Source organism: Schistocerca nitens, chromosome 4 (assembly GCF_023898315.1).
Source record: "Schistocerca nitens isolate TAMUIC-IGC-003100 chromosome 4, iqSchNite1.1, whole genome shotgun sequence".
Classification (NCBI taxonomy): Eukaryota; Metazoa; Arthropoda; class Insecta; order Orthoptera; family Acrididae; genus Schistocerca; species Schistocerca nitens.
This window is the reverse complement of record NC_064617.1, coordinates 380292179-380309193: the sequence shown is the minus strand read 5'-3', so window position 1 is coordinate 380309193 and position 17015 is coordinate 380292179. Positions and strand designations below refer to the sequence as shown.

The following is a 17015-nucleotide window of genomic DNA, read 5'->3' as shown; positions in this document are numbered from 1 at the left end:
GGACGGTTTTCTCAACTTATCACCAATACCGTGGACTCACAGATCTGTGTCGTGTGTGTTCCCTATGTGCCTGTTCTATTAGAGCCAGTTTTGTGTAGTGTCACGTTGTGTGGCACCACATTCTGCAATTATACTTAATTTATGAGCATGAGCGTAGTATCGGGGCCACACTTCCTCTCAAAGCCATCCCACACTCCCCATAGCTGCACAACGTTCCTCTTCTGAAATGCCACTGAGCGAAATTCGAAGCTAATTTCCTGCCGTTCTCCTGCCTCCGTCAGATCTTACGATAAGGGCTTTGTATGCGAAATAAGGAAGGCCATATCAAGGATGTTGAAATACAAAAGTTTATTTTTTCTCTCTATGTTTAAGAACAATCCATACTGGTACTTAAAGCCTTCTACAACTCGCTTCAAAGTTTTTAATCTGTGAAACACTGAAATTTGACACGATTGTTTATCTTTACAGCAAATTCTTACAACGTGTTAATGCAGCCAGAGATTACTATTGATTTTGTAACAGCTCCAAATGCATTTTATGCGCACAGCGTTCACCACAGCCACGATATAAATAAAGCGATTAAAAATTAGAAACTAGATAATAGTCTCGAAATATGATGGACTACTAAAAAAATTAATAAGAAAGCAACGAACGAAATTAATTTACAAGTTTGCTATGAGGCTATCAGAAATTTATCAACGAGAAGCAGCAAAGATACATTTTTTGGTACAGACACATATTTGGCACTGTGAAATACTGAATAAAAGCGTAGGAGTACTAAAATATGTATTTTAATGAGCACACACGCAGAAGAAGGCGTGGGTGCGTACTGAAATGGAATTCCATCAACGTTCTGATAACTGCAATACTGAAGTTATGTCATATTCATACTACCCCGTTTGACAGCAGTCCACAGACTGACGCTTCATGGGATATCTGTCGGCAGCAACTGCTGTATCAAATCCAAAGAAAAAAATAATGTAGCTGACTCAGTCTGCGAAAGGTATTGCCAGGTATTTGCCAGACAAGACCTCAGCACAAATCACAGTATTGCAGTAGCCAGACAGATAAGGTAATTGCGCGATAAATAAAAACAGCCACTGAACAAGTTGCGTAACCATTATATCGACGTCTTATCTTAGCTGATCTCAAAACTGGAGCGTAGCCTTCGGCACGAGTTGTTGACTTCAGACATATCGTACCTCGGTTAGATGGCTTCGATGCACGGAACGTACAAGCTCAGGGGACCGAGATTACTGGGGTGAATGTTGTCTTTTGTTCAACAGGACAATGGTTCATAATTTTGCTTTTAGAAAAGTAGATATAGCTTTCAATGAAACTGACTGTACAAGTTTTAGAGTTCTTTATATAAAAACGTCATACGTCTAACTCGTGCCACACATGCACCACCCGTATATGTCTTACTCTTCAAGTTAAAGCACATCAGTGGCTTCTGAGCACTGCTGTATAGAACACGTAGCGAACATCGAACTCTCGCTGAATTTAGATCTGTACTTTAACAACATATTACCCATCTACCGAATATTTATTTACAATGCTAGAGATTGTTCAATATTCTCATCTAATTATATTATCGTAGTTGTCTGAAATATTTCCACCCGCCTTCCCAGTCGTGATCGCTAACTCGCTACTGAAAGAGGTTATATGGGGGCATTAAGCTGCACATCATAGTCTCACAATGTGAGGGCGTCGACACCGCAGATGGAAACACCTGAGTCGGGGAACTAAGAGTTCGTTATCTGCCTTAGAGCTATTCCAGAAGAGATGACTGACTACCGACAACAGCTTCACCGTCTCTTTGCTTTCGTAACAACCCATAACATACCCAAATCAATAAGGATGCACACCGTCATCTATACAACACAATTACACACAGAATAGGCCTCCCATGTGTTTTCAAGTGCCTTTCTTCCTGTGTTTCCGAAGCAATACTCATTTTTAAAGCGAACTACATAACAGAAGCACAGTAGATTATGCGTTATGTGCTACTGCTTCCGAATCCGCTGAGAGTGTTTTCTATGAACATCTACGACGGTAAGGAAAAAGAGAAAGAGAGAAAATGGATAGAAGACGGTGAAACGAGAAAAAAATTGTGAGCGGCTTGGTCATTTAGGAGTCTTCTAGGAAAAATAATTGTACGAAATATCGCTGCTACGAACGTTTTAACGACTTCGGAAACTATTTCCTATTCTCCGGTAACGCCGTACTTAACGAGACGACGTACCACTTCCGAGTGATGTTTCTAATTGAAAAGATAAATCATTTTCTTCCTTTTACTTCGTTAACGGCTCTGAATGATTCTCGATATGGCGAAGAAAAACATCAGCTAGCGTATTAGCAAGGCAACTTCCCATTCCTAAATCGTGTTCTCGTATACACAGGGTGGTCAGAAAAAAACCTGAAAAGAGTGTTGCCGGGTTGGTTCTTCTGCAAAGTAATTGCTGAGAAAAAAAAAGTTCGATACGCTGCGCCGTTTCCGGGTCAATTACCATTTAAGTTAACCAATCAGGTCGTTACGCGCCTATATTCAAGCGGCCCGCCAGATATAATTAGTGTCAGCTGTTCTCATAGCATAGATGATGGCGCACGAGACAGCTCAGCCTATGATTAGGGTTCGGTCTTTACTACCATCCCCATGTCCAATTTTTGTATCGCGCACAACGGACTGCTTGGCTAACTTAAATGCTAATTAACTCGGAAAGGGAGCAACGTATCTAATCTGTTTCTGGGCATTTATTTCTCAACACAACCTACGCTGCAACATCCTTATAAGCTTTTCAGACTATTTCTGACCAAGCTGTGCTTCCGCCTGAAAATCCAAAATTTAAAAGATACGAAAAGTGTTTTTTTCCCTTATTTACTACGGTTCTACAAGTTAAAAACCTAATGCTATATTTCTGGACTTGTATTATCACAAATAAAACGTTGTACATCAGTATTAATGGCACTTGGAACAAAAGATTCTTCCTGCTATTTCGTCGAAAACTGACATTTTTGATACTGTGGCTGTGTACAAAATACAGCTCTAATCTTGCAAAGACGAAAACAGCAATCAGCCACTGTTAATAATGCTATTAATTACACAATCAGCACCGTTACCGGTTTCGAACCATCAAGTTCACCTTCAATGTGTTGTTCCCGTTTCTATTACATTTGTTGTTGTCTACATCAGTTGTTGGGGGAATAAAACGCCAACAGCTAATGTCAACAACACAAACGTAATGCAGACGTTAGCGACACACTGATGTTAAGCCTGTCGGTTCGAAACCGGTAACGGCGCTATTTTTGTATATAAATAGCAGTATTAAAAGCGGCTGGGTGCCGTTTTCGTCTCTGCAAGAAACAATTTGTAAAAATTTTCTTATTCGCAGTCATGTCCTTAGAATGTTCTTAGTCTTCCGTTTCCAATCTTCAAATGTTAACTATATGAGCAGTCCAGCATACCGACTTAGAAGAAAATTATTTTCTAACCTAAAACTACGTAGACCTATATGATAGTATACAGAAAAGAACTCAAGCGACTTGATAACACATTAAACTTATCCACATCGGAGACAAGGCAAAATTTATTTCCTTAGAGGCAACCAAAATGTACACTAACGTATCGCTTAAAATACTAAAATTATCGAGCACAATTTACACGAAGATGAAAGAAACCACGGAATGGCTCCTAACATCGTGTCGGAGCCTCTCGATTACGCCCCATAAATGGTCGATGTGATCTGGGTGGCAATCATTCTCTCGAATTGTCCAAAATGTTCTTCAAACCAGTCGCGAACAACTGTGACTCAGTTACTTGTTTGGGAACATGAAGTCCGTGATTGGCTGTAAATGATCTCCAAGCAGGCGAACATAACCACTTCCAGTCAATGATCAGTTCTTTTGGACCAGAGCATCCAATCCATTCCATGTAAACACAACCCACACCATTATGGAGCCACCACCTGCATGTAAAGTGTCTTTTTGATAACTTGGGTCCATGGCTTCGTGGGGTCAGCGCCACACTCGAACCCAGCTGAAATCGAGGCTTATCTCACAAGGCCACGGTTTTTCATTCGTCTAGGATCCGATGGTCACGAGCCCAGGAGAGCCGCTGCAGGCGATGCCGTGTTGTTAGCAAGGGAGTCGCGTCGGTCGTCTGCTGCCGTAGCCCATTAACGTCGAATTTCGCTGCACTGTCCTAAAGGATATGTTCGTCGTACGTCCTCCATAGATTTCTGCGATTATTTCAAGAAGTGTTGCTTGTCTGTAAACAATGACAACTCTACGCAAACTCCGCTGCTCTCGGTTGTTAAGTGAAGACCGTCGACCACTGCGTTGTCCGTGGTCAGAGTCGGTTCCTGAGTTTTGGTATTCTCGGCACACTCCCGACACTGCGCATCTCGGAATATTGAATTCCCTGACGATTTCCGAAGTGGAACGTCCCATGCCTCTAGTACCAACTTCGATTCCGCGTTCAAAGTCTATTGATTCCCGTCGTGCAGCCATATCAACTCAGGAACTTTTCCATGTGAATCAACTGAGCACAAATGACAGCTCCGACAATGCACCACTCTTTTATACCTTGTGTACGCGGTACTACCGCCATATGTATATGTGCATGTCCTATCCCATGACTTGTCAACTCAGTGTAGATACACATGGTAACTGAAATAAAAGACTTTATTGCTTTACTAAAAACTGACACCCTCCTGTAACTATTTTAGGTTCAACTACTACAAGAGCGCGGTTTAGTAATGGGAAATTGACTTGCTGTTACACAAGCTAATATTTTCCTTCGCCACATCGAAAACAGTAATTTTAAAACCCATCATGAATCGACTAATAAAATTCGGCTCTGAATGGGTTTGAGTTCCTTTTTTAGTGAAATTTGTAAGTCAATTGAAAGATCACAATACGGTTTCGCATAAAACAACGAGAATGCGACAAGAGATCAACCGAAGGAGGCCATATTTATGCACCAGCTGCTATCCAGCGTCGGAGTGACGACCTCTGCTACGTACAATTCCCGGAAATAAGTTTTTCTGCAGCTATAGTTTACAGAATTACGCAGTGTGTTAGGAAAATTATTCCGTTACTCTTACCTCACCTTGCAGCTTTTTTTTCTCGTCTTTTTCAAACCAGCGGTAAAGAACATGGTACATTAGATGGGGGGGAGGAGGGGGGTGGGAGGGAGGGAGGGAGGGAGGGAGGGAGAGAGAGAGTGTCCAACCAGAAGACTTCGAGGATGTCTCGCAATGTGCATCCTTACAGAGTTATTATCACAATGGATTGTCATTAGAGAGCGGAATTCATGTCCTCGTCCGACCATCCACGTTCAGGTTTTCAGTGGTTTATCTAATGTTGGTGCGGTTCCCTTAAAAATAGTCCGAGCCTGGTTTCCTGCCCCTATCCAATCAACCAGTTTGCGCTCTGTCAGTAATGGCTCAACCTTCCCTTGCAGCATAGACCTTAAGGTTTATAATGCAGCTCGTAGCTGTTTCCCAAATTTCGTCTGCACACTTCCAGGGGCATCCAATAGCATAATAAACAATTTAGCACGAAACTGACGTTTCACCAACGTACAGTCACAATTTGAGTATTTCGTTAGTATAACGTGGTGTCTACTTAGACGCCACTGCAAACAAGACATCTCCAACAAACAGCTTTCATTTTGAGGACTCTTCCAATTGTAATACAGAGCGAATAACTTCATCACGACTGAATGAAAACTAACATTCTCTTGAATAGGGTGACGATCTGAAACACCAAGGAACAGTAGTTGGGCGTAACAACAAATATTTTCAATGAAAGCTAATGACGATGGGAACTGACAAAGACTGATCATATGTCAGTTACCGTTCTCAAAAACTCATGTTAATTATCATACGACATGTTCGATAATAGAAGCCGTCTTCGGCGAGCATTTTGTGGATATTACCAAACATGAAGAGGTTTTTGCTGGAATGAATAACTATGACTGGTGACGTGACAGTTTATTTATGTGCAGAAGTTAACAGGCACAAGAAGTCCAAGTTAAATTTTTTCTTATATGAGAAAGACAAGGTCAAGATGTTTAACCAAAGGTTGAAGTAACACTTCTCCTCAATGAATGTTTCATACTTCGATTTCGTGCCTTGGAATTTCAATGAATACTATGACATAATGGGGAATGTACTACCACAACCGTTGAGCGTATCATATATCTCGAGATAGCTTGTGAAGCTACAACTACTGAAGGGGGACCGTCGTGTAACACGTTAAGTTCATTTACTTCCCTCTAGAGAAGTTGCTAATTCATACCTGCACATTCATATTCATCAACAAAACAAAACTGGCATTATGTAGGATGGAACGTAGAATGTTAGATCCCTTAATCAGGTATGAAAGTTAGATACATTGGGAATTACTGAAGTGCAGGTACAGGAGTTGTCAGGAGAGTACAGGGTTCTCAACTCAGAATCCAACAGGAATGATGCAGGAGTACGCCAAATGAAGAATCAGAAAATACGATTGCAGGAAAGCTGATACGAACAGCATAGTGAAAGTATTATTGTAGGTACAAAGCCAACACATGCCATAGTAGTACAAGTTTATATGCTGACTAGCTGCACAGATGAAGGGACTGTAAGAATATATGATGACGTAAACGAAATTATATAGACAATTAACTGAGCTGAAAATTTAACTGTGATTGGCGACTGGAAAATATGTAGTAGGAAAAGGCAAAAAAGGGCAAATAGTAGGAGAACATGGATTTTGGGAAAGAATGACGGATGCAACAGCCTGGTAGAAATTTGCACAGATCATAATTTTATACTCATTAACACTTGGTTTAAGAATCATGAAAGAGGATTATATATATGTGGAAAAGAGCTGGGGGCCCTGGTAGGTTTCAGATCGATTGTACTGTGGTAAGACAGATTTTGAAATCAGATTTTAAACTGTAAGACATCTCCAGAAGCAGATGTGGACTCTAATCGTAATTTATTGGTTACCAGCCTTTTCTACATGCTATTACTCGCATGTGTGTTTGAAATGTGTATAGCATACACCATCTCCACCCTCTTTTTGTCCACCTCTTCCTCCTTCCGTATCTCTGTCTACCACATTATTTCACCTCTACCTACTTGTCTCTCGTGCCCACTCTTTCTCTCTTCATATCTTCCCCCCCCCTCTTCTTGTCTATTTTCTCCATACCCCTTTCTTCGACCATATCTTCTTCCTCCTCTACCTATCCACATCATCATCCCCCACACCCCCTCTCTATGTGTGTGTTCATCTTCTCCTCCCTCCTCTTCCTATTCCACCAGTACACTTTCCCACTACTCCTTCAACCTGTTCCTGCTTCTCCCCCCTCTCTGACCATCCCCCCCTCCCCTCTCTGTGCAACTCCTCCTTGTCTTCTCTCTGCCCATCTCCTCTGCCTCCCTCTCTATGTCCATCTCCTCTTCCACACTCTCTCTGCCTACCTCCTACTCGCCCCTGCTCCTCTCTGTCTATCCATCCTCTCCTGCCCCCCCCCCCTCTCTCTCTCTGCCCTAGCCGGCCGAAGTGGCCGTGCGGTTAAAGGCGCTGCAGTCTGGAACCGCGAGGCCGCTACGGTTGCAGGTTCGAATCCTGCCTCGGGCATGGATGTTTGTGATGTCCTTAGGTTAGTTAGGTTTAACTAGTTCTAAGTTCTAGGGGACTAATGACCTCAGCAGTTGAGTCCCATAGTGCTCAGAGCCATTTTTTTCTCTCTGCCCCCTCGTCTCTCTCTCTCTCTCTCTCTCTCTCTCCAGCTCTGTCTGCAGCCCCCTCTGTACATCCACTCCTCTATCTGTCACAATCTCCCCAAAGCCGTGCACATCAATATATGTAGTAATTGCAAAACAGGTCAATAATACAGCAGGTCAATATTCCTCAAACAAAATACCTGTCATGTCTGGCAACCTACACATCAGGGGCTTGAAAGCAGTTTTTCTTTTTGTCCCTGAAACATAGGACGCCATGAAAACAAGTGGATTAAGCAGGCCAATAGTACTCCAACACAACACATCCACCGTGTAGAGCAGCCTACATGTCAGGGGCTCGACAACCACTTGGCACCTAAGCTGCACTTCAAAGCAGATCAATAAGACAGGCCATTAGTACTCCCAAGCAACACATCTCTCACACAGGGCAACCTACATACCAGCAGCTGGGAAATTTTTTTGCCCATAAACCCACGTCAACTGGAGCTAGGAGGTTATAAACCTCACAGTGCTAATACTCATGAGGCTTGTTGTTTCAGTGACACACACACACACACACACACACAAAGAGAGAGAGAGAGAGAGAGAGAGAGAGAGAGAGAGAGAGAGAGAAATGAACTGCAGATTGAAACTAAGATACTAAAGACATTGTAAAAAGGTAGGAAACTTAAGAGATGGAGCCTGCATAAATTAAACAAACTAGAGGTTGTAGAGACATTCAGAGAGAGCACCTGGCAATGTCAAGACTGAAACCTGGGAAAATAAAACAATAGAAAACAAATTGGTAGCACAGAGAAGGTAGCAGGCAATTACATAGGTAAAAAGACACAGCCTTGTAGAAATCCCTGGATAACACCTGATATACCGAATTTAACTGATGAAATGAGAAAATACAAAAAAGCAGCAAATGAAGCAAGCAAAAATGAATACAAAGGTCTAAAAATAAGATTGACGGAAAGTGCAAAATGACTAAGTCGGGACGGCTAGAGGACAAATGCAAGGCTGTAGAAGCATGCGTAGCTAGGTGAAAAATATATGCCTCCTATATGAAAATTAATGAGGCTTTATGGAGAAAGGAGAAGCATATGCATTGATATCAAGAGCTTAGATGCCAGGCAGTATGAGGTGAAGAATGGACGGCTGAAAGATGGAAAGAATATATCTAGAAGGGCTATAAAGGTAAAAACCAACTAGAGGACAATGATATGGAAAGAGAAGAGGAAGTAGGTGAAGAGAGATGGGAGATACAATATGCAGGAGTAATTTGACATAGCATTGAAATGCCTACGTAAAAGCATGGTCCATGGTATGCAACATATATGAGACAAGCAAAACATCCTCAGACTTGAGGAAGAATGTAATAATTCCAATTCCAAAAAAGACGGATGTTGGTAAGTGTGAATACTAGCAAACTATCAGTGTAATATGTCATGGTTGAAACATACTGAGATGTATTATTTACTGAGGAATTGAGAAAGTAATAGAAGGTGAACTTGAGAAAGATCAATTTGGGTTCCAGGGAAATGCAGAAACATGCAAGATCATACTGACTCTACAATTTAGCATAGAAGATAGGTTTAAGGAAAGCAAACATACCTTTATAGCACTTTTAGAATTAGATAAAGCTTTTGACAATGTTGACTGGACCAAAGGTAGCAGGGGTCAAATAAATGAACAGAAAAATTGTTTACAACTTGTACAGTAAACAGATGAAAGTTATTCAATCTGTACATTGAGCAAGCAGTACAGGAAAGCAAACGAATATTCAAAGAGACGAAATAAAAACTAAAAGGTTTGCCGATGATGCTGTAATACTGTCAGAGTCAGTAAAGAGTTTGGAAGGCCTGTTGACTGGAATGGATAGTGTTTTGCTAAGAGTATCGATAAGGTTTGCTATTTGGGCAGTAAAATAACAGATGATGGTGGAAAGGACATAAAATGCATATTGGCAATAGCAATAAAAGCATTTCTGAAACTGGGGAGTTTGTTGACATCAAATATCAATTTAAGTGTTGGAGATTTTTTTCTGAAGCAGGTATCTGCCTGGGGTGCAGCCTTGCATTGAAGTGAAAACAGAAGGTGGTTAACAACTGTAGAGGGAGACCAAGGCACGAATACAGAAAGCAGGTTCATTTCGATGTTGCAGTAGTAGAGATTAAGAGGCCTGTGCAGGAGAGACTAGCATGGAGAGCTGGATCTAACCAGTCTACAATCTGAATACAACAACATCATAGCCACTTAATTACGGAGAGTGGTAGTTCTTTGTCATACATTGTAATACAGCCCTGTCTTTTAGTATGAAGGTGGCAACCTGTGTGGTTATGAGCTTTGCCTCAACTTGTTTACTGAGAGTGTTTAATATTTTACAAAATCAATAACTAATGACATTTCTGTATTATCATTTGACACAAGGAAAATTGTTTTAACTTAATGTCCTGTCCTCAATGATAAATGGCATGCCAGTCTGGGAATCTAACAGAACCTGAACCTAATTACTATGATTAACTACAGTACTCTGATAGCACTGCACCCCTTATGAGAAACATTGCAATTGTGCCTACACTCTTACAATACTATTCTGCTGACATAACATAACCCAAATGAATCTGAAATCCAACAATGGAAACTCAAAATTGGAATATCAACAATATTAGGAAAAGGCAATACTGCTACTCACTGTAAAGATGATATTTTCAGTTGCAGACAGGCACAACAAAAACCATTTAGCTTTTGGCCAAACCTCTCTTTCAGAAAAGAAAACACACACATTCACTCAAGCAAGCAAACCTCACACACGTGGCTGTCATCTTCGGCAGCTCCGCTCCGAGTAGCCAGAGATGAGATGACAGTCCTGTATGCATGAGGTGTGTGTGTGTGTGTGTGTGTGTGTGTGTGTGTGTGTGCGCGTGTGTATGTGTGTGTGCGCACGCGCGCGCGTATGTTGCACCTGAGATAAATGTATAACCATCTTTTCATTGTGCCTGTCTGGAACTGAATGTGTCATCTTTGAGGCAAGTAGCAATCTATCCTTTCCCTAAAATTGTTGAATTTGATATCCATTTAGCTAAGGAAATAAAATCATCCAGCAAACACAGTGGACTTTTTGTGGTGTCTGTGACTCTCATGATACAGTCATTTCCTTTTGTTTTGTCAAAGTTGAACCTCCCTTTCCCCACAAAACCATTGGAAGAGTGTTCTCTCACCCTGGTAACAAAGCACCACAACTACCATTTGGTGGCAATATAACAGATTAGATAGAGTGGTTGTTGATCTCTAAACTGAAACAGCATCGAGGGTGACTAGTACAATAAAGCTGGTTAGCTGACAGTATTTACTGCAGACTTACAAATTCCCATGAAATTTTCTGTCTCACAGTGATTGATTTAATATTACAACTGTTTTTGCCCGTCAATAAGCTTGAGATTTGAAGACAGCTTATAAACGGGCAAACCAGCTATGAATTAAAAATAATCTTTGTGATAAAAGACCTACCAGTGTGCTCCATGAAAGAAACAGTCCCTGCAGATTCCCACAATTACTTATTTATTTAGACTATCTTGTAAATTGTTGTGACAAAAGATGGTCGCTTAGACAACTTGTCATCAGGATGATTCTGGTCTGAAGATGGTCACTAACACAAAAACCATTTACCACAATGAATAAATAAATAAATAAATGTTGCATTCTGGACAGATTGATTCTGTAATTATTTATGTTTATATACTGACATTTATGTCAAAACCACGCAACTGCCTCTTGAAACAAATAATTGCATAGCTCACAAAGTTGGTACTGTTGACAAAGGTTTATGGTTTCATAATACTAATCCAATGGGTAGATCCTGTAACTAATAAGGAGGTACTGAACAGAACTGTAGAGAAAAGAAATTTGTGGCATAATCTGACTAGAAGAAGGGATCTGCTGATAGGACATATTCTGAGACATCACCAATTTAGTAATAGAGGGAAGTGTGGTGGCAAATATTGAAGAGGTAGACCAGAAGATGAAAAGTGAGCAGAGTCCTAAGGATGTAGGCTGCAGTATTCACAGATGAAGAGTCTTGTACAGGACAAACCAGTTTTTCAACTGAAGACCACAACAACAAAAACAATACTAATCCAATGTTTACAAACACTGGGGTACGACTCCCAGTATTATTCTCTTTTGTTCAGAGATACTCTGTTTTATCAATAACATGGAAATTATGATAAGACACTTTGTTAAGCAACATAAATTTTTGAATCTAAGAATCAGATCAAATGCTTTGTTTCCTTCACTGAATGTGCTAAGCATGACATAAGGCCATACATATTAACAAAATAGATATTTTGTAATAATTAATTAAATGAGAGTAACTGTGTCACAACTTAGATATGTGAGTTTATGGTTTGGGTTGCTAAATGATAAGGTTATCAGTGCCTGTACACATCTTAGGTATCTTTCACATTACTTGGGAGACTACAGCATTCTGATTATAATATACACATTCTCTGATGCACAAAAATATTTCATTTAACCATTAACGTTGAGTGAAAACTTTTTTCCGTTTTTCTAATGTGTGGGCAATCAAATACTAATGTTTCATTGTTAATTGTTACTGTGTTGTCAGTGGTATGTCTAACTTGGCTTATATACCAACTGCAGCTTTAACTACTCAGAAATAACATAGGGTTTAAATTTTAATTGTGGGAGCTTTATTAAATAGTGCAGTCAATGGTGCAAATTGTAGCATTAGAAAGTTTCCTATGAAGTGGTAAAACATTTTTAAAAAGTTATGCTTTGCTGCTGTGAAGACTGCAATAAGTAGAAAAGGAATTAGTACTCATCACTCCAATGACGATGTAATAATAGAACAAGGAGGAAAATCAGTCGTGTCCTTTTTTAGGAACCATCCCAGCATTTGCATTGAATTCTGAGGTAAACCATGAAAAACCAAAGTCTGGATGCCCAGCTGGGTTTGGAGTCCTGCTCCTCTTGAACCGAGCTCTAGGATCTTAACAACTTTGCATCCTTCTCCACACAATAAGTCAAAAACCTCTGTGGAAACAATGGCAGCTAGTTATTCTGATACCGTCACAGATGAGGTTTACGCGGACTGTGAGATCTGTTATTTCCACTACTCTTCCTTAATGGTGCAACCTGGTATTCTGTCTAACTACATACTGAAGACATATTCTGTCTAAAGATTTGCATGTAGGCCTATATCTCACCATGCCTATGTGCTTCTGCTACAAAATAAGGACATTTCTCTGTCAGTTAATGTGTTACAAGCCTTAGGGTCGCTGATGAAATTTCAATCATGGGAAAAGTCTACTGAATAGAAGATCTCATGCAATTTTTTTTAAAGTTCTTCATATCTTATTTGCCTGACAAGTGTTATCAAATTTCATAACATCGCCTGCTTTAAGTTACTGTCATTATAAAAACTCTATAATCATGTGGTCTTAACATGCAGAATAATAAAAAAAATGGAAACCATTCAAATCTTTGTCAAAGCACGAAAGATGTGCACTCTGAGTATACATGCACACTGGAAAAACCAATGTCGTGTGCATCCATCAACAGTATCAGACCCGCTACACAAATGTTGAACCAAGACTCTTATATTATTATTATTTTTTTTACTACTACATAAAAATACTCTTTAGAACTATTATAACTGCAACAATGAAACAATATTCTGCAATGGTTCACTCAACAACTGCTGCTACGCAGCAGCTCAAGGCCATTGCCTTGATATTGTATATGCCGCTGACCTTGACAAGCAGGCGCACTGACATAAGAAAGAAAGCTGTTAACCAAATACAAGTTCCTTCAGAAAATGAAATAAGCTGACACTTTACAGGCGACTATAACCTCACACTTGTCAACTTAGACAAATAATAAAACGAAGAACACAAAATCACTAAGAACGCTGCTCACTTCCACTGTGTTATTTGGACTACACAAGTTACAAATGATTAGTTTGAAAAGCTGAAACACACACACACACACACACACACACACACACACACACACAGGGTGTGTTATATTTTATAATTTAATCTTATTTAAATATGCCATCAAAAATACAGTTAATTTATCTCATAATTTACTATTATTCAAACATTCCACATTCTTAATGTCTTAGTATTTTGAGTGTCAACTGTAACAAACCAAAAATGAAAAATCGTTTTCACTTCCTTGAGGATACACTGAAAACTATGCATTGTTGTTAAAATAATTCTAAAGGAAACTACATTATCCTTAAAATGTGACAAGTCAGCGGACAGGCAGCAGAACACAGTTGTTGCAACTTTTGACATATTTTTCAAAACTGTGTGGCTACGCTTAAGTACTCTTATGAAATGAGAATTGTTATGCAGTTGTTATTCAACTGATCAAATATTTTGTAATGTTCATTAATTTCTCTTTAGTCCCCGAGACAGGTAAGTTATTTGCTTTTGACAAAATTTACTGAACTATGTTAATGAAACTGCTGAATGTGAAATCAAAATCTCACTTAGCACCTGGTTTAAATTACTAAATTGGACATCATCTCCTGTTTGGACCATGTATAATACATTATCCATTATATTAACATTGGTATATAGTCTTGCAAAGGTTTTAATATACCCAGTCTTGCATGGGGAAAAAGGGAAAACAATATAGCCTACTCAACTAAAGTAACTCTACAACCTGAGGGCTATAATAGTAGCAAACTCTGCCCTAAGAACACAACACACTAAACAGATCAAAAGGAAGCACCCTGTAGGTGTGGGATTAAGAGAATCTTGGAATACAGCACATAAAATATTCATCTAACCAAAATTTATATTGGTGTCAAAAAAGTCAACAAAATGAGAACTAGGATGCAGTGGGCTGTTCATTTTTAGCTGCTACTACTCACAATTACAATGATGGAGAAATACATGCAATTCTGCACATCATGATGTAACGGATAATAAAAAGATAATTGTGCATCACAGCCAATGAGTTATGTAGCTAGTTTGTTTGTGTGGTCATCCTCCGCAGCAAGTATATAAATTCTTGTTTTGTAAATAAAACTGTGTTTTTCTGCTGCAGGAAAAGGCAGTTTTATTTACAAAACAAGTAGTTACTTAGTTTTACTTTCACAGCGTCGTCTTAAATGCAAATAACTGTAGGCTCACAAAAAAGCAATTAAAAACTTCCCACGAGAAACTGAATTAACTGGAGAAAAATGAAAATACAGGCATGTAAATGCTAATCGTTACTATACAATTAATCTGGGAGAATTAAATACATGTAAACAACAGAACGTAAACAACAATGATAGGGGATATACAACTATAAGAAAACAACAAAACAAATCAGAATTTAACAAAATATATATGCTATAATTTTCCAGACACGCAAATCAAATGAAAAATTTGCAGTTGACATACCTTCTGATTTTATGTTGGCTCCTTCTTCGATGGGGATCACAAGAAGAGGAAATATTCCACTAAGTCCAATAAACGTTGATCCGATCAGTGAGAAAACCCATGGATGATACTCAAATCCTGAAATGCCTGAAGATATGGCAAGCAAAAGTGAACTGGGAATTAAATCAGAAACCATGTCCTTATAGGCATACCACAATTCCGCCGAATTATTAGACTGACAACTTATGAGAGACGCACTATCAGTCGAGCACATTGTCTGATACAGTAATTTTTAAAGTTGTCACTTCCTACTAAATGCACGAGACCACTTATTAAGTCCTAACAGCAGAGCTGCCGCTCATGTGATGTGATTAATGTTTGCGTTCTCCTCTAAAAGAGAATGATAGCTTCAGATATGACCACTGGCCATCGACGAACAAAATCAATGACCGATATGAATAAAACAAGCGCTCTTAGATAATGCTAAAGTGTAATCTGATTATGTTATTTGTACACGATTTCAAACTGCTCACACACACTGGTGCACAGCAGTTTGTGAACTGCCGACTGAGATTACATCCCTTGTGTTTACAACGACTACGTAACTCACGAACTCGTCGGTAGATGGCAACAGCAGCCAGCATACTCATTGCAGAGTAAAAGTCGCTCCCGTGAATTTGGACGCGATATTCAGCGACGATAAAGTGAGCGACATGCGCAAATATATTTATATATTTGTCTTAACAGCTTGATGTCAATTGTCCATGCGACATTTCACCATATCTGTTCATAAACAATACACAACTGTTTTACGGTCAAGACAAGGGACAAGATCGCTGTAATGATGTTCACTAATTAAAATTTAGAATTTATTCTAAATGACAGCTCCCCACATATTAGAACTGCACATGTTCTTTACTTTTCAATGCAACGTAATTTTAAAGTTCATTGCGATGTGCAAATGACCACAAGAATTTGGAATATGATACTACTTACACTACCCAAACTCAAGTTCGGTAAAACTAACAAACAAAAATCCTTGGAAAAACAAAGACTAATTTGAAACATACAAAACCTCTGAAGAAAAAAAGAAGACTTTGCCTGAAACATGAATATATGTCTTTACGATCTTTGATTATATGACGCAATCATCACTCTCAAGTTAACGCAGTTAATCACAGAATTGAAGATGGTGAATTTCGAAGAAAGAAAAAAAAAATTATGTTTCCGCCCGGGATCGAACCGGGGACCTTCCGCGTGTTAGGCGGATGTGATAACCACTACACCACGGAAACACCGTACTAGAATCTGCAGTTTTAGTAGTATAAAACACTATGACAGTTTTCTCATGTAATTGGTAGTAAACAGTCTAACATATATTAGACAGTGGAAATAGGACATTGTGTTTGGAATGGGATAATTCTTACCATTTCAATATCTAATCATTCATGTTTTAACCCTCCGTTACTTGCGCGAAAACTCGTGTGACATTGTCACTCGCGCGTATGACAGGTGTCATCCACAAATCAAGCGGTCTATTTGTATACTTTGAACGGTCTTTATGACTGATTTTATGATTTTTTATTCAGTCTGAATATAATACATCTAATATTCGTCCACAGTTCGACCATTCGAAGAACAATATCTTCAGCTGAATTACTGGCATTACATGGTCCGTCTGGTTGCTTACCGACGTACGGTCCTAAATTCAAAGTGTAAGCTGTTTTTACATCAACCAAAGCAAACACTTTTAACCCATACTTTGCTAGTTTGCTAGGTATATAGCGCCTGAATGGAATGGGCAGTTTGCTCTAAATGTCAAAAGCTGTTCGCCAACAGTACGATATTCACTAGGTGAAAAAAAAAATTAAAAAATAGAATAAAATAAAATTGG

General features: G+C 39.3%; 1 protein-coding gene and 1 non-coding gene across 2 annotated transcripts in view; both read right to left on the bottom strand.

The window, feature by feature from the left end:
- Positions 1 to 15717, bottom strand: part of LOC126253117 (zinc transporter ZIP13 homolog) — a 229114-nt gene extending 213397 nt beyond the window's left edge. Inside the window, exon 1 of the mRNA XM_049954238.1 lies at positions 15143 to 15717. Within this exon, the coding sequence (XP_049810195.1) occupies positions 15143 to 15395 (253 nt within the window). The 5' untranslated portion in view covers positions 15396 to 15717. The remainder of the gene's footprint in view (positions 1 to 15142) is intronic.
- A 626-nt stretch (positions 15718 to 16343) lies between these two features.
- Positions 16344 to 16416, bottom strand: Trnav-aac (transfer RNA valine (anticodon AAC)). The gene has a single exon. It is a non-coding gene; the product is annotated as a tRNA-Val (tRNA).
- Between the last annotated feature and the right edge of the window lie 599 nt (positions 16417 to 17015).